The 25,024-nt window shown below is 45.2% G+C and overlaps 1 protein-coding gene across 1 annotated transcript in view; it reads right to left on the reverse strand.

Moving 5' to 3' along the window:
- Positions 1-448: 448 nt before the first annotated feature.
- The window catches only part of GRIK4 (glutamate ionotropic receptor kainate type subunit 4), a 596,594-nt gene continuing 572,018 nt past the window's right edge, over positions 449-25,024 (reverse strand). The window contains exons 17-18 of the mRNA XM_078683930.1: positions 8,400-8,518; positions 449-2,117 (exon numbers count right to left, since the gene is read on the reverse strand). Of these exons, the coding sequence (XP_078540056.1) occupies positions 1,761-2,117; positions 8,400-8,518 (476 nt within the window). The 3' untranslated portion in view covers positions 449-1,760. The remainder of the gene's footprint in view (positions 2,118-8,399; positions 8,519-25,024) is intronic.

The following is a 25,024-nucleotide window of genomic DNA, read 5'->3' on the forward strand; positions in this document are numbered from 1 at the left end:
TGACTTACACACTTACTCAAATCTGTTACCAGGGCTTACATTAAAAAAAAAAAGTAAAAACACTTAAAATGAACTAGAGCTAAAACAAATTGTGGGTGTTTTTTATCCTTGCTACATCTCCTTTGGTTATTGTCGATGTTTAGGGATGCCACCAATTGCATATCTCCCATCATTGAAAAACTAGAAAGATCAGAAGAGGGATATTTTGAGTATAAAAATTTGATTTTCTTTTGCTCATTGAATACTCTTAGTGACATGGATTTTTCAGTTGGCCAGACCTGTTAAAAAAAATAATAAATAAGATAAACAGGAAATGATCCATCCATGCAAATGGCTGGCAATATTACATAACGTTTTGCACTGAGGGAAAAGAGAGCAAAATACATTGTTCATGTTCTGATTTACTAGTTGTGTTAAGGGAATTGAGAAAAAAGGAACTAGGCTGAATTTGAACAACTTCTGCAACTGTGAAATAAACACATTTCTTTTGCTTTAGGCACAGGTATGTCTTACATGTGTAAAACATGTGTGGGGTGTTGTTTCTAACGAGCAAACTTAGTGTACATATCGATTTTCTATGTTTTGTGTTCTGATGTGAACCTTTCTATTAAAAGCCTCTATCCTCCTTTCGTTATGCAAACAGCAAAAATGCTGTATAATATAAATCTTCATTTTTTTGGGCCGTAGTGCAAAATGTTATGCAAACTAGAATAGGGAATGGATAAGTATGCAGGTATGCAGTGTGTTATTTCAAATAATTTGCTACATTGGTTCTCATGACCAGTCTACAAGTCTGTTCCTTGTCTCTGTCCAACCAGTGGGCTGCGGCCTGGCCCTGGCAATAGACTACTACAGGGCAAGTGTCGGGGAAGGGCACGAAGGAGGGAAGCAAACACCTTTCCCAGACATAACAAATACATCACCTTCTCCAACATATCCAAGACATGACCAAACATGGTCAAAACATAACCCAGAGAAAAACAAAGATTTAAAAAAATAGAAGACACATAACCCTTAAACACCGGGTGTGTCAAGGCCCCTCTGAGTTCGCTGTGTGTGATGGTTGGCATTTCGTATCCACTCACAATATGAGTTATCTTTCGTTTATCATTTGTTTTTGGCATTTTTTTTCTGGCGAAGGCGGAAATGGGATCCCCTGGGGCAAGATTGGCTCAGCCTCTGAAGATACATGTGCTACAGAATCCAGATCACTCTTCGACTCAAATGCCCCGATTTACAGATTTTCATGGGGTATTTGTGCCCCCTCACTCCACTCCTGGAGCAGCTGCTACTTCTGACAGTCTTAAGTGGAACTACTTTCCAAACCCTCTTGAGTGGTCCTCCCAAGCGACAGAGCACTCTGATGTCTTTCCACATCACAGCTTTCTCGGACTACTTTAGTGTGAGGCTGGAAGTTGCCTATCCCATTGCAGACTATTGGCACAATTTCTGAATCCACCTTGTGGGTACATTTGGCACGAATTGTCTCTGCATTGGCACTCTTTGCTGAAAAGCAGCTCTGCTGGCGGTTTAAAGATACCCTTTTTTTCGTGATGCACACTGACCGGATGCCCTTGCAGCGAACACGGCAAACCGCCTGGCCTAGGGGCATGAGGCGATCCTTCTGCTGGGCTACTCCTCTGCGTTTTGGAAGCGTGGTAACGGCTTAAGTTTTTAAAAACAACGCTGGAATTTTTTTAAAGAGTGTGTCATAAAAAAGTGGAGTTGTTCCCTCGCTCTTCGTAGCAGAGTCATTGGTTCTACTCAGGACCGCTGCAGTCTGTATTCTTCTCCCAGTCCAAGCTGTCCTCGCTCTGTGACGGCGAGGGCCTAGACCGCAGTCCTTGGAACCGGCGGCACTCCGGACAGACCCGGATGTGAGTGCAGCCCCGTGCCACAAGAGCCGCCTCTTGAGCAAGTCTCTGGGCCAGCGGGTCAGGCCCACTCCCCCCACACAGTTTGCCGTTGCTGAGAGTGGTGGTGGCGCGTGCACGGCGCTCCTCCTGTGTAACGGGCCGCGTCCTCACCACGCCCACTCGCCGGCGACGAGGCTGGAAAGTGTCTCTGCAGAGGATGATGCTTTGCAACTCAGTCGCCATCTCCTGACACACTGACACCTGCGGGACAGAAGAGGAACAGTTATGACGTAGGTACTAAGATCAGGATATGTCAGAGAACAAAAAGTATACAGAACAGTTACCGTATCTATAGAATTGCGGCTACAGGTGCACACACAAGATTAGAAGGCCTACCATAAAATGAAATTGGACATGTGGTGGAATATTTTCCCAAGAGATTTCCTCCCCCCCTATGAACAAAGTTGTTTCCAACATGAAAAGTGTAACTGGCCATTAGACTGGCAACTCAATACAAAGGTCTTAGCCTGTAAATAAAGCAGCAAGGGCAGAACTAATAGTATTGGCTGCACTTCCCACTGTATTTAGATCTCTCATTTAATTTGGGGGATACATAGTAGACACGTCCTTTCTCCTCTTAATTTTGCAACCATTGTCTACCAGCAAAACGCATTGAGAGACATCTAAAAAAATTACATGGAAGTCAGCATTAATAATACCGCAGCATCCCGTGCTTATACCATTGCATGTTTGCTCTTAGTACCTAGCAGAGCATAAATCTGTAATCTGATTGCCAGCCTTTTTTGCACTCTTTTGTGATAGATTCATGATGCCAGGGATAATTCACTCTGTATTCTGCTGTTCTCCTTTCTTTATATTAAAGACCCAAAGTCCCTATCTAATGATATTCCAGAAAAAGTTTTTAAAAGTTGACATCTGCTACCTAACCTTTTCCCTCCTGAGGCGGAAAGCCGGGAGGTCTCCTCTCTTCCCTTTGGCAATTTTAAATCGAGTGTGTTGACTTTCGTGTTAGTCACTTTTAATTGAATTTCTCTGCAGCTTAGGATCGCGCTTGTGCTGTAAGCGTGCTGCTGCCTTGCCTCAGACTTCCCAGCGCTTGTAAGCGCTTCGCCTGCTCCCTCCTCCTTGCTTGGGGTTTCAGACCGCCCTCGGCTGAGTATTGACGCCGAGCGCTGGGATCTGACTTTGGCTGACATCTTGGGGGTAGGACTCTCCGCCCTCGCGCTCTAGTAGCGCTATAAAAGGGAACTGCAACATCTTGCGTGTGATTAACATCTGCTACCTAACCTTTTCCCTCCTGAGGCGGAAAGCCGGGAGGTCTCCTCTCTTTCCTTTGGCAATTTTAAATCGAGTGTGTTGACTTTCGTGTTAGTCACTTTTAATTGAATTTCTCTGCAGCTTAGGATCGCGCTTGTGCTGTAAGCGTGCTGCTGCCTTGCCTCAGACTTCCCAGCGCTTGTAAGAGTTTCGCCTGCTCCCTCCTCCTTGCTTGGGGTTTCAGACCGCCCTCGGCTGAGTATTGACGCCGAGGGCTGGGATCTGACTTTGGCTGACATCTTGGGGGTAGGACTCTCCGCCCTCGCGCTCTAGTAGCGCTATAAAAGGGAACTGCAACATCTTGCGTGTGATTAACATCTGCTACCTAACCTTTTCCCTCCTGAGGCGGAAAGCCGGGAGGTCTCCTCTCTTTCCTTTGGCAATTTTAAATCGAGTGTGTTGACTTTCGTGTTAGTCACTTTTAATTGAATTTCTCTGCAGCTTAGGATCGCGCTTGTGCTGTAAGCATGCTGCTGCCTTGCCTCAGACTTCCCAGCGCTTGTAAGAGCTTCGCCTGTTCCCTCCTCCTTGCTTGGGGTTTCAGACCGCCCTCGGCTGAGTATTGACGCCGAGGGCTGGGATCTGACTTTGGCTGACATCTTGGGGGTAGGACTCTCCGCCCTCGCGCTCTAGTAGCGCTATAAATAGTTCCTCCCTCTCTCCGCGCAGCGGACGCGTTCTGCGGACGCGCCGGATCTGCGCCGGAGTCGTGCCAGAGTCCTGCCCGTCTGCGCCCGTCAGCGTCCCGGAGGCGTGTGGTGTGGCAGGTTCTCTTGGTCGGCACTTCCAACCCCCTGCAGCACTATGCTGTCATATACATCCAAGGAGCTCCATTCCCTACGCTTTGGCAATAGGTCGTGTTATTCAGTTTTTCCTGGTCGCTACAGGGGCAAACACAAATGCCCAGTTTGTAATTGGCATCTTACTAGCGTTCTCCCTCACACTACTCATGTGAATGGCTGTAGCATTAAACATCTTTGCTTACTCCTTAACACCAGGTCACTGCACAGACACACTCAGGAGATTTTCGATCTGCTCTCTACGAATGACCCCTCTTGTCTTATGCTCACCGAGACTTGGCTGAATGAGTCCTCCCACCCGGACATTGTGGCAGCCATTCCATCTGAGTATAACATCTATAGACAAGACAGAATTAAGGGAAGGGGGGGAGGAGTTGCCCTGGTTGTGAAAAAATCTCTTTCGTGTGCACTTTTGTGCACGGAAACCATCATGGGTGCTGAATCCCTTGCCTTTACCCTGTCCTTAACACCTCAACAAACGGTGAAGGGTCTCGTAGTATATAGACCCCCGGGCCCTGTGGGTTCCTTTTTTGAGGATCTCCAGCAGGTCCTGTCGGTTCTTGTCCTGAGGTCGGAGCAGTGCATATTGGCGGGAGATTTTAACTTCCACATGGAAGATCAGAGGGACCAGGATGTCAATAAGCTGTTCGATATCACGTCTGCTCTGGGATTGCTCCCTTACCTTTCTGGCCCGACACATGACAAAGGCCACACATTAGACCAGGTCTTTTCTACCTCCCCAATTGCGGTTACTGCTCTCATGCCGGTACTGTGGTCTGACCATCTTCTTGCCCATTTCCAAATATCTAGTACGGAGAAACCATCTGCCAGGGCCTCGAGACAGCTGGGTAGTAGCTACAGGGCGTATCATCGGGTGACTCCTGATTTGTTAGCTCAGGCCCTGGTGAACCATCCTCCCTCGTATACGGGTGATCTGGAGCATGATCTGGACACCCTGCAGTCCTGGCTCTCAGCTAGATTGAACGAGTTGGCTCCTCTACAGCCGCCTAGATCTGATACTAAACGCTCTACGGCCCCTTGGTTCTCGGCAGAGTTGGCCCTTTCCCGGAGACAATGCAAAGTCGCCGAACGGGCCTGGAGAGCCCAATACGATGATGAGGCAAAACAAACCTACAAAACTGTGATGAAATCCTATCATGGCTTAATCCTACGGGGTAAGAAGGATTACTTTTCTAAAAAAATTGAGGAAGCAGCCAACTCCTGTAAGGAGATCTTTTCGATTGTACGAGAATTTACGACCCCGCGTGCGACTATAGATCAGGAGATTCCGGATGAGACCTGGGCTGACACTCTTGCTAATTTTTTTACAACTAAAATTAGGCAGATTCAGGACTCTTTTTCTCCGAGACCAACAGCTGCTCCTCCTATACTGCCGAATGAGATAGTCCACCAGACGATCCCTGGTCCGGTTTTGTTGAACTTTCCGCCTCTCACGATCTCCTCATCTTTAGATCTGATGAGGAATCTCAAATCAGGATCGCCGTGTGATCCCTGCCCGGCTAAATTCCTAGCTAGAATGGCGGATGTTATTAATCCCCTAGTTAATCCCATTCTCAACCTTTCCTTGAGTCAGGGGATCCTGTCTCAATCCTGGAAACAGGCCATGGTGATTCCTCTCCTTAAAAAGTCCAACCTTGCCCCGGAAGCCCCGTCCAACTATCGACCAATTTCGCTCCTCCCTGCACTTACTAAAATCCTCGAGAAGCACGTCCATAGCGTGCTCTCTAACTTCCTGGAGTCGAATGAACTGCTCCATGCGTCGCAATCGGGCTTTCGATCCAACTTAAGCACCGAGACGGCGCTCCTGGAAGTTTCTGAGATTGTGAAGGAGGTGCAGGATGATGGGGGCAGGGTGATGTTAGTCATGTTAGACTTGTCGGCGGCGTTCGACACCGTCCCCCATGAGGATCTCCTCGCTAGACTGCAGGACATCGGTCTGGGGGGGACGGTGCTCAGCTGGTTTCGTTCCTTCTTGGCCAACCGCCGACAAACTGTCTGGGCCCCACCCGGTTCTGCCGAAATGCCGCCATTGGGAGTCGGAGTTCCTCAGGGCTCAGTCTTGAGTCCTACCCTATTTAACATCCTCATGACCCCTCTGGCGGATCTGGTGGAGTCCTATGGGGCCCGGATAGTCTCATACGCTGACGACACCCAGCTTCTTTTCACCTGTTACAAGAGCGAAGAATTCGATGGGGAAAGTATCCGTGAGTGCCTTGGGGCTGTTTTCAATTGGTTCCATCTGAACAGCCTCAAGTGCAACTCGGATAAATCCGAGATACTTTTCTTCGGTTGCCCTGTGGAACCGGATTGGCATGGTTGGTGGCCTGCTGACAAGTTCCCGCCAGCCCAGTCTTCTAAATGGGCCAAGAACTTGGGAATTAAAATCGACAACGGGCTCACGCTTAAATCCCAGGTGGCAACCTTGACTGGGACCTGTTTCGGGATCCTCAGGATGCTCCGAAAGTTTTTCCCTTTGCTGTCTGTGGAGCATCGGAGAATAACTGTTCAGGCCCTCATTGGATCCAGATTGGATTATGCCAACATTTTGTATCTGGGTCTTCCAGAATACCTTTTACAGCGTATGCAGGTGACCCAGAATGCTGCCGCACGAGCAATTTTCGGCCTACATCGCCGAGCCAGTGCCTCTAACCTGCTACAATCCCTCCATTGGCTTCCGATACGGAAGAGGATAATGTTCAAGGCCTTGACATTAGCCCACAAAGCACTGCACGCCACGGGTGCAAAATATTTACAGAAGAGGCTGAACTTTTATCAGCCGACACGTTCCCTACGATCAGAGTCTTTAGCACTCGCTGTAGTCCCACGTATTAAGAAGGCACGTCTGGGAGGGCGATCTTTCAGATTTCTGGCCCCTCAGCTATGGAATTCCTTACCATTGTCCTTACGACTCACATCCAATTTGCTGGCTTTTAGGAAGGGTCTTAAGACTTGGTTATTTGCTGGGTAGAGTTTTGTTCCCCCTTCTCTTTTGTTGTTCTGCTAACTGTTATGTTCTTTTTTAGTCTCCTTTCTGGGTCTGGAGCATAAAGCGCCGGGACACTCCTTTGGAGTAGCCGTTGCGCTATACAAGACCCATTAATAACATAACATAACATAACAGTTGCAAAAAGAAAAGGCAAGCAAATGTAACTCTCCATCGCCAAAAATCTGCCCTTTCCAATTTAATTTAAAAATTCCAGTAACCACCTGTGGTCTGCCTCCCAAAGAATTAATAAAAAAAGAATGGTGGCTGCCAGTACTACATACGAGGAGAATAAATGCATTCCACCCAAAATAGTTCACTATTATTATGGTTAAACGATTTCCTTGTGACTGGTCATTGAGTCTCTCTTTTGTGGACACTGCACTGCCATCTTTTAATACGGGCCGTTGTTAACAAAATGTAGGTCAGCTGTTAGTCTGGAGCCCAACTTTCTTTTCCTGTACTATCTTAGCTACTTCCACTCCATCCTTTTTTTTTACCAGAAGGAAAAGGAATGGTAATAAAATGGAAATATTCAGTGAATACTTATATCCCATTAGACGCAGGCAATGGGTGTTGTAGAGGGCGTTCCACCGCAACACCCATTGCTTTTTGATGCTACCCCAGGTTTACGATAACTGGTCTTACAATGGCGATACTAGGGAAAATGATTCTTTTCTTCTCGGTTTTTGCTCTTTCTATGTGTGCTGCACAGCACACTTAGAAAGAGCAAATTGCCATCTTTGATTGTTTATGTGCAGGAAGGTGTCCCTTCCTGCACATATACATTCACCCCTGCAGCGCAGACATGCTTGCAATATGGAACAAGGGTGCCTGCACTGGCGCTAGGCAGTTTTTTTTAGCACTAGAGCTAGGGAAAACACAAGGGATGCACCATATTTTTGTAAATATGACACATCCCTGCATTTTGAAAATGGAGCAAAGAATTGCCAAATTTGGCGTAACACCGCACTCCAGCATTTCCTTGTACATATCCCAGAAGGTTTGTGCAGGTTCAAAACACTGGTGGTAGAGTGGGATTTTATATACACAATATACTTGGTGCACAGGACTTTGATGTCACCATCACATTTGTGCCCATAAACTGATTTACTTCTTTTAACCTTTATACCCAGATTCTTCAATCAATGACTTCCTTGCGCATTTTACTGATACCCACCGCCTTCCTATTGCTAATGTTTTAATGAGGAAGAAAGTGCAATTAGTTTTTGCTGAGTGGGAATAGCCCTGGGCACTTCTAGCTCTTCTGTTAGATTCCTGTTGCTAACCTTCCCTCACACCTCCAAAGCACCGTTACCCAAGTCACTAGGATAATCTTCCAGAAGTAGATTTGAAACAGCAATGCGACATACCATGCTGGCGTGGGGACAAACTATTTACCTCGGTCTCCCCAGAATGTCGGACTGTCCACAGGAACTCCAGCATAGCCATAAAAATGGCCACTATCAGACCACAGATCAGGACCACAAAGATCCCTCCAATGTTCTCCATTCCGAGACCTAGGGAAAGGAGCGACATATCGTGTTACTCTGGAGAAACGTCACACGCTGGGAAAGACAGAACTAGATTGAAGTAGCAATTACTAAATAGTGTCACATAATATACACAATACACAGGCAAAAGTAACGCTCCATGGAAGTATAACTGACCACCTTCCCCACGCCTCCCCAGCACCTTGAGTCCCTCATGGGTGAGTTGCCGTGCTTTACAAACCCTGATTGATTGATTGCTTGACCTTCGCTTTAAACCTTTGACAGCCAGTCATCAACATCCAAATACATCATGTTGCTTAACAAACTTGTCTTTAAACAGGATTTTCCCCAAGAACTACTCACCATGATCCAGTCAACATTTATTTCTAATTTGTCAATTCTAATATATCCTTCATAGTCACTCACCTGCTTTGTACTGTCTGCAATCGATGAAGATTCACCGAGTGTACCATCCTTGCCACCCTTGTGACCTCTTACTACTTCTACAAAATTGGCCCTATACTAGCAGCAATTTCCTCTACCCTCGCTTCCCTTCTTTATCCACTCCACATTTTGTTAGAAACCCCTGCGGTACCATCAGCTCTCCTCTAAATTGTCAACATATTTTTTTTAATGTATGAAAGCAGAAATAGTTTCTAGACAAAATGAACTACATAGTAATTTAAATGCCACACAGAAATATTGGTCTGGAGTGCATTTACAGAGGAATTGAAGGCATGATTCATGGATAATATGTGAGGGCTACTTAGATTGTACATTATATACAAAGGTACAGATTTCATAAGCAGAATTGAGATCAGAGGCTTTGGAAGAGAGGGTTAAGTTTTTCTTATCTGGGTGTTTACTTGGCAGGGGTGGGCTTTGAGTAGGGATTCTGCATGCTGGAAGAAAGGAGGTGGTGATTAACTCAGGAGAGGACACACAAGTGTAGGAGTCTCTGTACGGAAGGCTCTGATCCGGGCTGCAGCATGCATTGCTTTAGGGGGCATTGGGGGTGGTAGATGGATGTACCGATTGTTTTCCTGACAGTGGGAAATGGGCATATTGACGTGCATTGATCTACACCAAAGTGAGGGTCTGATAGACAGCATAATACTTGTCTGGTAGCCATCAAGGCTGATGATGGGGTTGGGACTTTGGGGCGTAACAAGAAAGACTGATAGGATCATAGTGGAAACAACTATGACTTTGTCTATCAGGGTAAAGAAGTGGTTTTATGAGGCTGGGCAAGAGCTTGTTACCAGATTTCAGCCAGCTCATTAAAGTGGCGCTGAGGAATGATTTGGCTGTATGAAATTAGTGGCAACTGAAAAGTATGTCGCTGGTTAAAATCGAAATGACTTATAATTTACTATAATCTCCACCTTCGATCCTCAATTACTACTTGCCTTATTTGCTCAGCCACTACTAGCACATGATGTACCAACTATGATACTTACCACTTAAGCTTCCTAGTCACCACTTGTAGGTAGATCATCCTAGAAAAATAACAACAGGGGGGAGAGGGAGAGAAGTGGATCCAGTCTCCCTAGGCGTCATGAATAAACAAAATAGAATCCACAAGGTGGTTTGCAGTGGTCCCTAAAAGGATGGGGAGCACACCGTGTTTTTTAAATGCCCCTCACACACCAACAGGCCCCTTGGTGTCATGCTTCATCATTGGGGCCTTCGCACCCCTCTACGGTGGATAAAAAATACCTGGCACTAAGGATGCCTTTTTTACTAATACCAGCCAAGGACGGAATAAAAATATTTTCTTTTTTCTTTTTATCCTTAGTGCCAGGTATTTTTTATCCACCTTTTCACCTCACCTCACTCACATCACTCAATACACACCCTCACATAGCTCACTGTCAAGTGCTCCTACGTAGTGGTTTTGTCGTAGCACGCCGCATCCCGTAGAGGGGTGCGAAGGCCCCAATGATGAAGCATGACACCAAGGGGCCTGTTGGTGTGTGAGGGGCATTTAAAAAACACGGTGTGCTCCCCATCCTTTTAGGGACCACTGCAAACCACCTTGTGGATTCTATTTTGGTAGATCATCCTAGCCGCTGGTACACAACCAGTGAAAAGGACCATCTTTTTTTCTGCTTCCACTATCCTACACAATGTCAATAAAAGGTTTGAAGCACCAGAATTGGATCCATATTTCGTAACAAATTATTAGCACCGACCAAAATCTTATTCTTAAAAAATGAAAATCCAAATCGCTCATCCCCTGTAAAAAGGTGGATTCTTGTTTTCGCATTAAAAATGATAATATCATGACAGTGAAAGCAATGTTAGTGAGCTCACAGTCTGTAGTTGAGGAGTTCGGCAAAATAGTTGACCATATTGAATTCCATACATTAGATCTCATGTTTTTTTACACAGACTTAACGAACAGCGTATTGTGCCCCCTTTTTATGTGAGCATGTTGTAATGTTTTTATTCATGTTTTTGTTCTATGCATGTATTACATGTTAATCGTTTCTTGACACGGTGCAGATAGTCTTCAGCATCATATTTAGAGATCAATGCCCATCATCTTTTCTGTAGATCACAATTATATCTTTTGCATTGTTCATTCAGACACTGTCTTTACTTCAATCCTTTACGTCAAACTATGCTGCACAGCAATGGCAATTTAACCAGGCAAGGCAACCGGGGTCAATGGTCATCCCTGGGATCTCTTTTTTTCTATTTAGAAAAAATTATTTAATAGTCCTACAGTCTAAGGGACAGATTTAGAATTTGGTGGACAGGGTACTCCGTCGCAAACACAACAGAGTAACGGTTATCAAAGGAAGGGATTTACAGTATGCACCCTTTGTAGTGTAATGTCTGTCACCGTTAGCAAAAACCTGGAGGTGAGGAGCAGAAAAAAAATATTACCCACCCCACACTCACACACTCTGTGAAAAAGCTTTCAGGGAATAGGAGGTCATTATTATTATTATTTTTTTTAAACAAACTTTCACTTTGGGAGTTGTCTCTGAAAGCCAAAACAAAGTTAAACTTTTGGTGAATGGCCATCAAAACTGACGACAGTCATCCACCAAATTATTTTGCACATTGAAAAAGAACCACTGTGATGACGGTACCTTTCAATGTGCAGAGATAGTCGCTGGGATGGCAATCATCTCTAAATTTGATGGGACAGTATTCTGTCAAATTGGAAAAAGTCTACATAGAGGATGCGGCCTAACGGCCACAGTGGTCGACCTTGAATGCTGGGCAACTGGGTTTGTGTATGGGCAGGGACACTCAACATCCTGTGATTATGGGCAAATTACTCAATCTCTCTGTGCCTAATAAAATGAATGTGTCCGTCTGTAATGCAGCTGGTGCTCATGTAAAGCGCTCTGATGCCTTCAAGTCGAGTTCGCGATACAAAAACCAAAAAAAAAAAAAACATGCAAAATCAGGTCCTATATTTCACGTTAGCAGATTCCTCAGCAGTTCCTCAGACTTGTGGAATGAAACGCCAGTGGCTTTAGGAGCAGTGGTGAGGCCATTCTGGTAAAGGTTATAATTAATGAAGGAGAAGAATAAAGGGCCTAATTGGGGGAGAAAGCTGCAAGAGAGAGTAAGTGCCTCACTCTCCTCTATTAACATTTATTTATAGATGTTTAATTGCAAGCAAGCTAGTCATCTTCATTTCTAATGGTTCATCTTGTGTGGCCACACTACTGGATGACGCCAAATCCCATGTTTTGATAAATGTTTATTTGCGTTTGCACAATTAATTAAAACTGTTACTACAAAGGCAATAAGAAACCAATTCAAATGTCTTTTCATAGTCTTAGTAAAAAAGAGCTACTTCTAACCAGACACCATGTTTTCTCTTTCACTCTGGTGCATTTTTTAATTCTAAGAAACAAGTGCTGCTTATCTCACTTGGCCAAAAGGAAAAAAGAATCCAGGGCTGCATTAAGTTTTGGGTCCAGGCCTAGCAAGCCTGTACACCAATCAGGATAAATATCAGAAAGTATGTATGAAAAATGTTGCTTCATACCAGAAGTTTTTTTTGTATAGGTAGCGAAAAAACATGATTTGATCTTTTTTTTACCTGCAGCTCGAGAACATTTTGTGAAATAAGATAATTTGATAAATGTACCTTTTTAAACGAACATTGCATAATTGCTATCAGCTGCACTCACCTAAGTAGGGGGAGGGGCTTTCTCACCTCAAAAATCTTAAAACAGTCATTTACCATCTACACTGTGCCCACCATTTTGTTTTTTAAGGACTCATTGCTATTGAAGGGCGGAGGGTGCAGGGCTCAGCAGTGTAGGGGTTGAAAAATAAGGGGCCTTATTTACATGAAAGTGCTGCAGCGTGGCACCGCAAGCCCTTTGGCTGTGCCACGCTGCTGCACTTTCAAAGCACAGGGATGCGTCATATCTACAAGGATAGGGTGAGTGTCTGAAATGGTTTAGCGCTCCGTCCATCAACTCCTTGTGTTTGCTTTATTTGCCTTAAGTTGGCAGGGTATACCCAGACGTGGGTCCCTTGCTCACTTTGCCACTGGATTCAAGCTAGCCTGTTTAAGAAGAGTGTAACTTCAAAACTGGTCCCAGGATGGTTGTTTCCGGTCCAGGGAAGACATGGCTTGGCAGTTTGTTCTGGACTGTTCCCATGAGGCACAGGGTCAAGACTGATTTGCATATAGCTGTGTCTGAACTGGGGTTGTGAAGTGAGCTAAAGAATGATGATGGATTCAACCAAGATCTGTGCTTGAGGGTGAGAGTCTGAAAAGTTTCAGCGCTCCGTCCATCATCTCCTTGTGATCCCTTTGCTCTCCCCTGTGCTGGTGCACAATTTGCTGCCATGCACTGATGCAGCATGGTACAAGGATGCCTGCGACATGGGGATGATTGTTTACATGCAGGAAGGTGTCCCTTCCTGCACATAAACAATCTGAAATGGCATTTTTCAACTTCTATGTGTGCTGCATTTGCACATACAGAACTTGCAAAACGTCATTTTTAATGATTGTTAATGTGCAGGAAGGGGCACTTTCCTGCACATAAACAATCACCAGAGGTGATTTCCTCATTGTATGTGGGCTGTAGAATGCAGCATGTATAGAAAGAGGAAAAATACGAAGAGAAATTAATAAATTTCTCCTCATTGAGCCTCCCTATGCCTTGGAGGCGTAGCATTGAGACGCATTCCCAGGTTTACAATTTCTCGTAAATCTGGAAATTTGTCATTTTGCATGGGTGTAGCGTGGGAACACCCACAGCAAAACCCATGGAACGCCCCTTTCACACAAAGTGCTGCGTGTAAAGGGGTCGTATTTACAAGGACAGGAAAAGCCACGCAGGGTGGCTTTTCCTGTCCTTGTAAATATGGGGATGCAAAATATGCCGCCGATGCATCACATAAAGTGATGCACCGGCAGCTCAAGTGGCTTGTAAATAAGCCCCAGGGTCTTAAATGATCAAAGTCAGTGTTTAATTTGTCTGTGTGGCGGGCTGGAGCTCTCATGTTTGGGCAGCAGTACTTATGTTTCCTTAATATACTTTGAGCTAGAGAACAACAGAGAAAGGCAAACAAGTGATAATGACAAAGAAAGAGTGCTTTTGCAGGGTGCCCATCAGAGTTTTGCATTCTGTTATTTTACCTGATTTTGCTGGCTTTAGGAACCTGAGTACTCCTTCACTGTACAGTGGTAACATGCTTATGCTCTTTCCCTAAAATATCGTACTATTGGCATATACCTTATTGGTACACTTAATTTACTTGTAAGTCCCTAGTAAATGGTACTACCTGTACCCGAGGCCCGTAACTTAAATGGTACTAGTGGGCAGCAGCACTCATTTTGCCACCCACTAAAGTAGCCTTGTAAAACATTTCTCAGGGCTGTCACTGCAGCCTGTAGAGTAGTATTAAACTGCCATTTCGACATGGCAAGATACACCTTTTGTCAGGGCGAAACCTTCCTTTTTAATACACATCATTCATCCCTAAGGTAGGCTCTAAAGGCTCATAGTGCAGGGTGTACTGTATTAAAAAAGTAGGACATGCTATTTTCACCCAAAACATTAAAATGTAATATTTTTTATTCTACTAATTGGATTTTTGTCATTCTGGTATCACTTTATTTATTACGTTTCACTATATTGTTCTAAATTGGTTTGGGATTTTTCTTGTTTTGTGCTTTCACTTTATTACTGTTTGTGCGCTGCAAAAATACTTTACACCTTACCTTTAAAAAAAGCCTGACTGATTTTGCCAAACCACAGCTAATTACTCGATTGCTGCAAAACATATTTTCAAACTTACGGTGGTCAGGCTAGTTCTCCATCTAAAATAGCACTTAATGGTGACCTTATCCTGAATCTTTTGCATCCTTCTATGATTTTTAATGTTAAAATAATAGCCGAGCTGGAAAAACTTTATATTAATAAAATTAAGTTACTACTTGGCCTCTGCTCTTCACCTCCTCAGTGTAAAATTTGGTTGGAGTTTGTTTTAACCTCATTAATCTTAAAACAAATGGGAACAGTCATAAACTATATATGTGACTGGAAGATTCGCTGAAACATCATATGCAGAACTAGTTTCAATTGTCAAGCAACTGTGGTGTAACTCTGAGCATTGCTGGTGTCAGTAACACTATGGGGCATATGTACAAGGAAGTGGCGGAGTGAGGAGTTAGCCATCATGGCTTAATGCTTCACTCCGCTACTTCAGTGACGCAAGGCTGCACCACATTTACAAGGATATGGTGCAGACTTGTGTTTCCCCCTGCGCTGGCGCTACACTTAGCAGTGTAACGCCAACGCAGGCACCCTTGCATCATAGTGCAAGGGTGTCTGCGTGTAGGGGAAGATTGTTTATGTGCAGGAAGGTGTCCCTTCCTGCACATAAACAATCCTGAAATGCCACTTTGTTAAGCAGCACACATGGAAGTTACAACATTTCTTTTTTTTACAGATAGTTTATGTACAGGAAGGGACACCTTCCTGCACATAAATAGTCCAAGGCATATTGCTTTTTCCATGTGTGCTGCACAAGGCAGCATACATGGGAAATGCAAAAATGAGGAGGAATAAAGCATTTCTCCTCATTTCGCCAACTTAAGATCAGCTTTTTCCTGGTCTTAATTTTGGCGCTGCCTTCTAGTAGGGGGTGTTGTGGTGGGCATTCCACCACAACACCCATTGATTTTGACGCTGCCCCCAATTTACAAGGGCAGCGTCAAAATCAATGGGTGTTGTGGTGGAATGCCCACCACAACACCCCCTGCCCACACCTTTCACACTAAGCATAGAGTGGAAGTGGGGCTTTTTACAAGGCAGCGTTAAGCCACGATACGTGGCTTAACGCTGCCTTTTAAATAAGGCAAGACCCCTATCGCCACCACAAGGTCACTGAAAGTGACATTGTGATGGCGATAGGGGCTTATACACATGTCCCTGTAAGTCAGAATAATTTACTCCCCTTGCCGGAATGTTCAAGATTGCTGTGGTTGTCTCGGAAAGCTGACCCTGAGGGTCATCTTGAAATAGATAGATTTAGCCCACCTACAGGTTTACAAGCACTCAGGTCATACCTCTGATACTTTTTTGGATACATCTCAGAGGTATTTGTCTTGCACTTTAGATCCAGTTTGTAAGCTTAAGTACTTGAGGTTTTGCTTTTTTTACATTCCAATCGCTCAATTTGAAGGCTTGTGGAATAAGAAGTGTCACCCACTAATATTGTGTCACCTTTGTGGTTACAAGAATGAATCTTTAGAACACAGTGTGTTTTCGTGTCCACTTCTGCATGGAAGGAAAAAACATTTGAAGCCTGGTTTTATAAAAGCAAATCGTAGAACGATTTATTTTCTACTAATGACAAGCAATTTATAGGGAAGCTTGTAAAATGTCTGTTGTATCCTGAGTGCTGATGTTTTGAACAGATAATATTATTTAACATATTTGACTTGATTTGATTTATAAATTTGTATAGTGCGCGTATGCCCAGAGGCGTCTTGGCGCTCGAATTAGCATGACATAAGAGTAGGCGGGACCGAGTGATGCTCGTACGAGATCCGAGCAGCATCAGTTGGAAAATAGCCATGTTTTCAGTAGTTTTCTAAAGAACATGAGTGACATACTGCTCTTTATCGAGATTGGCAGGAGGTTCCAGGTTTTCGCTGTCCCCAATAGGAAGCTGCTGCCTCCCCAGCGAACCTGCTTAAACTTGGGTATTTGTAGCAATTTTGACTGAGATGATCTTAGATGTCTGGCTGGTACATCCAATTTCAGGTGCGATCTCAAATATAGTGGTCCTTTACCCTGTAGCGCTTTATAAGCTAGGCATATGGTTGTAATTTCTTACTTTCTCTATTCACACTGATTTAATTGTTTTTATGATTGTTTTTATGGTTTTGCCAAGCAAACCGAGGGTTAAGCACAGGTTAATTTAGTGACTTTTAGTGGTTCACTCTGATAAGGATTGTGGTTGATTCTTGAGTAAGAATTCCACCCTTCTCAACCAATAGCCCAATTTAATACATAGAGAAAGACTGTAACACTGTGGCAAGGGGGGAATGCAGGTATTAAATGGAACCTGCAATGCTGAGATAAACAGGAAGTATAGGGTGGTGGAAAAGGTGGAATAAAGGCTAGACAGGTGGATTCAAGAAGTGGCAACCTTGGTATTCTATAAACTAACCATTCTGCAGCTTTGGCACCGGGCTTCTAAGAAGAATCTTTTGGCCTTGAACGTATGTTATTTATACAAAAACATGTGATAAGGGTGATATTAGCAATTGGTATAATTTGCACAGAATAGCAAGCATTGACAAAGCCAATAGTTCTAGCCTTTACAACCTATTCGAATTGCCAATGATTTTTTAGCAACGCAGCACGGCATCTGTAATGCTGTGTAATGTGTCAAAAGTAAAAGAAAATACTTAATTTGCTCAGCCACACATAAAAAAAAGACACTGATGATTTGTTTTCTTTCTTGTTACTGAGCCGAGATGGTTCAATTACTTAAAATAAAAGAAAGCGTGCAAAAGCGTTTTCAAGCAGTCATGGGGAGTGGAACAACTATGGGAGCAATATGGGAGCGTGTGGTGGGAATGGTGAAGCAACACAAAGGAAGATGTGTGGTGAATGGCAGAACAGCAAGGGAGTGTGGGTGTGGGTGGGGAAAGCCTCAGTGTGAGGGAACAAGAAAGGAACAAAAGAGAAGGTCAGGAGCAAAATCAACACATCAATTGGGGGAAATACAACATGGGACACGTTAGCAATGGGAGAAGCATATGGGTGAGATCAAGAAGGAGAGGGTGGGGAGAAACCAACCAATGGGAAGCAATGGGCAATCTCTAAACCCCTCCATGTTTTAGGTAAGCCACAAAATGAATCACAACAGGCCATGTTTGCACAGTCTAGTAGTCTTGACCTAAAAAGTATTGCACTCCATTAAATTCCTGAAGCCATAATGCTAGTAGGCAAGCAACAATGATTTACTATTGGTAGGAGTTATGGTGTTGTGATGCAGGAAGACTTGTAGCTAGGGCATGAGCTTCATTCATTCCTAAAGAGGTCCCATGTCAAGTGGGGAGCCAGAACTGCCCTCTCCATCTAGGGAGTTTGTAGGGGAGAAGAAGAGAGACTAAGGTTGATGCAGTGGCCACGCGGATGTAGTGCTGGTGTATTACGTCATTTGTATCAGCATGGGGAGAGTCTAGTTCAGTTCTGTCTGTGAGCATAGCAAGACACAATTTCGGCATGGATGCCAGCAGTCAGGTGGCTCGACCAAGGATGTCTCCCTTACCTGCCTTCAGGCTAGGCAAAGTAGGCTAAAGATAGTAGTGGGTTCACAGCCTTGCCAGCGGCTTCCCCCACTCTCTTTGGGGTTGGAACACAAGGCATCTAGAGAAATGCCCACAGGAAGCTATGTGCAAGGGCGATGGTGTTGCAGGCCCAGTACAGGGACCGCACATCTGAAAAAGGTGACTTTCTGAGTTCATGGATACCAGTATTTCCATACCTTAATGACCAGCATTGAAGGCGGGCTTGCCACACTATGTCATGGACCACCTCCGGATCAGAATAGGCTCCATCACTGACATACTTAAAGTCTGTCTACCTATAAATCAGGCAAGTGGACCTTCAGTTTGGTAGCGAGTGTACTCTATCTCCGTTACTGTGGAGTATTCTCACCACCAAACTCTAAATCAACCATAGTATCGGCATAACCAGACATTTGAGTCTATCGGGGTACAGATTACAGGATGCGTTTGGTATGCTTGAGTTTAGAGTGTGTACATAGCAGTATGGGCTTTCAGCTTAGCAGAAAGAGCACCACAGGGGAGGGTTTTTCTGGTGGCACTGAGAGAACTCAGAAAAAGCAACATGTTAGAGCAGGGGGATAGTTGAAAGGTAGAAAAAGGAAAGTGAAATAAGAAGAAAACTGAAAGGCAGCCCTGGGCCAGAAACAGCCAGGTTGCCATGAACATGCAGAAATCTCAGAGCAATGAGGATGGAGTATCATATGGAGCCAGTAGGCCTGGAGTACTACAAAGGGAAGAACTTGGTTCATATTTATTATAAGGGAGCAAAGCTGGAAGAAGCCTTAGGGCCAATGGGTGAGTTGAGTTGTGTAGAGGTTGGAAGGGGAGTTAGTGTTCAATGTTTTGTTTAAAAAAATCTTTTTATTGGTAGTATGTATATGTTATAAGGATATTTGTAGCGCGCACAACTACTCAAGAGTATCCTGGCGCGAAGCATAACCACAGCGAAGTCAGGGCTGAACAGCAAAGCGAAGCAATTTTAATAGGCAATGTTAAAAAGATGGGTCTTAAGGAGCTTCTTAAAACACCCAAGGTCTCTAGTGTTCCTGAGAGTGAGTGGGAGGGAGTTCCAGAGGGTGGCGGCTTTGACCGAAAAGGATAGACCGCCCATTCTGGTTCGCCGGAAGCGGGGAACTACCATCCTGCGTTGGGAAGCCGACCTTAGGTTGCGACTTGGGACATGGAAGGTCACTCTTTTCCTGAGATAGACAGGGCCTGTATCGTGGAGGGCTCGATGCGTGAGTACCAAAGCTTTAAATTGGACTCTTTGAGCCACCGGCAGCCAATGAAGGGTAGCTAGTTGATGTCTTATGCTGTTTCGTCTAGAGATACCCAGCAGGAGTCTTGCGGCAGCATTCTGGATAAGCTGGAGTTTATTAACCAGATAGGAAGGGGAACCCAGATACAAGGCGTTAGCATAATCCAGGCGGGACAATATAAGGGCCCTAGCGACCGTTTCCTTAGCTGACTGGGGTAGGAGAGGAAAGAATCTACTCAGAGATCTGAGGGTCCCGAAGCAGGCGCCCGTCAAACGCTTGATCTGCTCTGCGAACCTCAGGTCTTCATTAAACCATATGCCCAGGTTCTTGGCTGGGCCACCTTCAGAGAGGGGACGGGGAGAATCAGGGGGCCAAAGTAGTTCAGTAAATTGGCTTGGGAATTGACCATACAGTAAAATCTCTGATTTTCCCTCATTACATTTGAGTTTGGCATGAGCTAGCCAGGTGAAAACGGCTGCCAAACATTTTTGTGCTGCATCAGTATCTAATGACGAGTTGCCCCATGTAAACAGAAGCTGGGTGTCATCAGCGTAGGCCATAATTTTTGCACCCAGCTCCTCGGCCAGGTAGATCAACGGGGTCATATAGATGTTAAAAAGAAGTGGGCTCAATGTAGAGCCCTGTGGGACCCCGGTCTGAACACGCCTGGCCGAAGAAGAGTACGGGGGCATCCAGACTTGCTGATAGCGGGAGTCAAGAAAGGATTCCAGCCAGGACCACGCAGCCCCAGTGATACCAATCTCGGTGAGGCGAGCCAGGAGGAGTTGGTGGGGGACCGTATCAAAGGCGGCAGAGAGGTCCAATAAAATTAGCGCCGCTCTGCCACCCTTGTCCGTGCACTCCCTGATGGCTTCCACCACCTCCACCAGAGCTGTCTCAGTGCTGAAAGATGACCTAAAGCCCGACTGGGCTGGATGTAGCGCACCAGACTCCTCAACAAAAGCGTTCAGCTGCCGAAAGACAACTTTTTCGCAGACTTTCGCCAGTGCCGGGAGCAGAGAGATGGGGCGGTAGTTGGCTGCAGTAGCAGGGTCTGCCGAAGGTTTCTTCAGGAGAGGCAAGAGTTTAGCTTGCTTCCACTGTTTAGGGACCACTGCCGATTTTAAAGACCAATTGATCAAAGTAGTGACCTCCGGGCCTACACAATCTGCAACTCCCGCCAGAACTCTTGCCGGGCAAGGATCGGAGGGGGAGCCTGATTTTAAAGATTTTAGAAGTGTTAGGATGTCCAATTGATCCACCCTGGTGAATTTGGTGAGGCAGCTGCTAGCGGGGGCGCTAGGAACCAGCTCCGGGGGGTGTGAGACAGCAGTACTCAGTGCTAATCCCTCTTCAATAAGCCTGATTTTATTAATAAAGAAGGAAGAGAGCTCCTCACACCATTCGGCGGAAACCGGGATTTTTTTGTGCTCCGCTATAGGTGAAAGGAAGCTTTGAACTATAGTAAAGATTTCTTTATCATTGTTAGCTGCTTTTTGGATCCTAGCCGCAAAATAAGCCCCCTTCGCAGTCTTAACTGCTGTGTAGTATTCTCTTTGGGCTGTACGGAGGTCTGCTTTAGTGTGTGGGGAGTATGCAACCCTCCAGAGCCGCTCGAGTTTTTTGCAGGACCTTTTTAGTTCTTTTAATGCTGGCGTATACCAGGGTTGAGAAGGTGGCACGCGTTGTAAAATATTCCGAGCCGGTTTGGAGGCAATCTCAGCCCCCCGGCTGACCCAGCTGTTGAAAAGATCCACCTGGCTTTCTAGGTCGTCAGACTGGTCGATTTGGGAGTGCATGAGAGCTTCCACCAGTCCAGGAATATTAATTTTTCGTGCTAAGGGACCTGACTGGGTGGGAGGGTGGTGGGATGACAGTGTCACACACCAGGAGAACATAATCACAGCATGGTCAGACCAGGTGACTGGCTGGGGATCTTTAAGGGCCAAATCAAAATTGGAACAAACCAAGTCCAGCACGTGACCTAGCGAGTGCGTTGGTTTAGAGACCCACTGAGTTAGGTGCGTTAAGGCCAAAAGGTCTTGGAGACCCAATGTGTCCGAGGAGCTAACAGAATCTAAATGAATGTTAAAATCACCTAGAAGGAGAAACCTTGGGAACCGTAATACCCGGTCCGTCAAAGTGTCACCCAAGGAGGTTAAGAAGGAGCTGATCGGCCCCGGCGGTCTGTAGACCAGGGTACCTCCGAGAGTAAAATGGGGAGAGATAGTAAAGGAGAAGTCAAGGGCTTCACCATCCAGCACACTCAGAGATTTATCACAAGAAAAAGCCCATGTATCTCTGAATATAACAGCGGTGCCGCCCCCTCTACCTAAGGAGCGATCCGCTCTGGCCAAACGATATCCATGTGGGACTGCTAGTGCAACCACTGGGGCACATGAGTCGGTTAGCCACGTTTCTGTGATGAATAACATGTCTAGGTTGTTGTCTCTAATGAGGTCGAATACATTCTCTGCATGTTTCACCATAGAACGGGCGTTTATAAGAGCTGCCTTGATAGAATGCTCACTTTGCTTTTTAGAGGATGAATGGGATGTACATGAGGGAAGGTGAAAATTACAGACCTTACAGTCCCATATGGTGTTGGAGCTCAGCGAGCACCTCAGCAGCCCCGCATGAGAGCCAGGGTTCAGGGCGATCAAGGAGTCGCGGCTGTAAGACAGGGGGCTCAAGATATCTAAGGGAGTAAGGGCAGCCGGACCGGCACTAGGCACGGTCCTGGCGCGGACGGGCGCAGACGGGCTTGACTTTTGCGCGACTTCGGCGCGCATTCGGCGCGCCCGCTGCGCCCGCCCGCTGCGCCCCCACCAGCACATGTTGATATATAGAAAGATTAGGGGTAGCGGGAGGCGCGGTCACCAGTCTCCGCCCTCCGGCTTGCTGTAAGGTCCCTGATTGGTCCGCCTACCTCCCCATGAGCTCTCCACTCAATCGGCACCCAGCCATGGTGGAACGGCTGGCTATATGAGAATCAATGTACAGACATCATCTTACAAACATCTATGCAATATATTGCTGCCCGGCTGTAAGCCAGGGCTCGGCAAGTGTTCAATGTTAAAGTGTTGACGGGGCATTTAAAGTTAATATGGCTTATCCAAAGGACATGATTATGTGAGCTCAACTTGCTTCTGAAATAAAAAGTGACCCTTTTCAGTTAAGAAATCAAGTTGATGTCTTTCCTTTTTCTCAAGGGACGAATGAGTGGACATCTGATCGACCAATACTAGTGGTTGCATTCCTGCTTGTAGCCTACAAATTGTGGTGATTCCCATTTTGCTTGGTAAGGATGGTTATGCCTTAGAAAAACTAAAGCTGCAGTGTCCAAATTGTATGCTGTGACATCAGCATCATCGTGACAGAAGACCTGTGGCAAGGTTCGCTGTAAGAGTTTCCTGGTTGCTTTTCTGCTCTATCAAAATGGCCGCACTTTGGTATAGTATCCAGTATCCATGCTGAGCTGCCAATACGCCTACTGTTTCTCAAAGGAAAACAAACTGCAAAATCGAGCACCTTCATCAGCAAAATGTAAAATGGCTGAAAGCTGCTCCTTTGTAGTGCTTAGGGTTCCCAGCACAAGCTGAGGTACCGTTACGTTCCCCATTTTTGTCTCTTTCCAGCTGCCAGCATTGGAGGCTTTAATAGGTTTTTTCACCTCAGGGTACTTTTAATTCTTCTGTGCATCTCCAAGACCTTGAGGCTCTTTTCACCCTGCTCACACATTCTCTCATATTTAGTCTGGAAAATGCACGCCATTATTTGAGTTTTTCCCCAATTGTAAACCCTTAGCAACACCAGTCATATATGACTTGCCATTCCTCCGCTCCTTAATCAGTTCCCCTTTTGTTGTGGGAATAATTTGCCCTCTACCCAAGTCACACTTGATCGATTTGTTTCCGTGTTGGTGTTATTGAGAAATACACATGTTAATATGGATTTCTTTTATCTCTTTCAAGTGTTATATTCATGTATATTTCCTGTCATGTCATGAGCATTTGCATAGCCCCTTCTACCATTATTAGGGCACCAAAATTCATTTTTAGTCTGGGTGTCACTGTAACATGGTTCTGGGATTTCAGTTGATCGGTTGTGTACGATTTGTTTGGCTGTGATTGTTATGATGAGTCGAGATTAGTTGAAGCTTTGATTTGATAATGGTTCATTTTGGATAAAGTTCAAGTAAAAGAATCTTGATCCTTCCAAAGGTCTTTGTACTGTTATGTACAGGGTTGGGTGTGCCAAAGGACTCTGCAGTTTTTCGTTGCGCTTAATGATAAGTATATCCATCGCCAAACCTATATGAATTGTTTTCTATACTTAATTGCTATCCAGACAAATAGCTAGGGCACGTTACTGTTCACAGTAGATGTGCTATGTTTTAGGTACCTTCATTTGCATACTTATAAAATATATGTTTTTCGGGGGATAGGGCTGTTGGGTTGGCTGCATTGTTCCGGCGTAATGGTGTATGTACTATTGTTGGAATTGGCTCTTTTTGCAGGGCTATCCCCAAACTTTTTGCTTCTTCCTCCTCTTTTGTTTCCTGACCTGTTGCTGTTGGCTAATGAACTCTAGGTATTTTACCACTGCTAATCATTGCTAAAGGTCATATGCTCTCTATATAAATTGTTATCATGATTGGTTATCCATGATTGGCATATTTGATTTACTGGTAAGCCCCTACTAAAGTACACTAAGTGTTCCAGGGCCTGTAAATCAAATTCTACTCGTGGGCCTGCAGCACTGATTGTGCCACACCACGAGTAGCACTGAAAAGGTAACTCAGACCTGCCACTGCAGTGTCTGCGTGCAGTTTTTACTGCCATGTCAACCTGGCAAGTGCACCCACTTGCCAGGCCCTAACCATCCCTTTTCTTACAAGTAATCACCTCTATGGTAGGCCCAATGTACCCCCATGGGCATGTTGCAGTGTATGTGAAAGGTAGGACATGTACTGGTGTGTGTGACATGTCCTGATAGTGAAATACTGCCAATTTCGTTGTTCATAATGAAAGGCTATCTGCCCCATAGGACAGAATGTGATATACGTTGTAACATCTTACAAGTATAACTCCCCTTTGGGACAAGATGGTGAAATAAAGTTTAGGCTCTCTGATCTCAGAATTTGATAACACATCTTTTGTAAAGAGGGTTTTTAAATTGTGTGTTTGAAAATGCCACTTTTAGAAAGTAGGCATTCTCTTGTTTGACCATCTTGTGTGCCTCTGTCTTGTTGTGAATTGACTATCTGGTTTTGGATTGACAGGGGCTGGGGATGTGCATTCACTGTAGACAGCCACTGTGGGGGTTGGGGTGTTCCTGGCCCCTCCTGGATGACTCAGAGCAGAGCTGAATAGGCCTTGGCTGCATTTAGAGTAGTGGGAGGAGTTTTCCTTGTACCTGAATACGGCCTGTCTCCCTTGCCCAATGCCGTCTCCACCTCCTGTGATC

The sequence above is a fragment of the Lissotriton helveticus genome, chromosome 3_1 (genome assembly GCF_964261635.1).
Source record: "Lissotriton helveticus chromosome 3_1, aLisHel1.1, whole genome shotgun sequence".
NCBI lineage: Eukaryota > Metazoa > Chordata > Amphibia > Caudata > Salamandridae > Lissotriton > Lissotriton helveticus.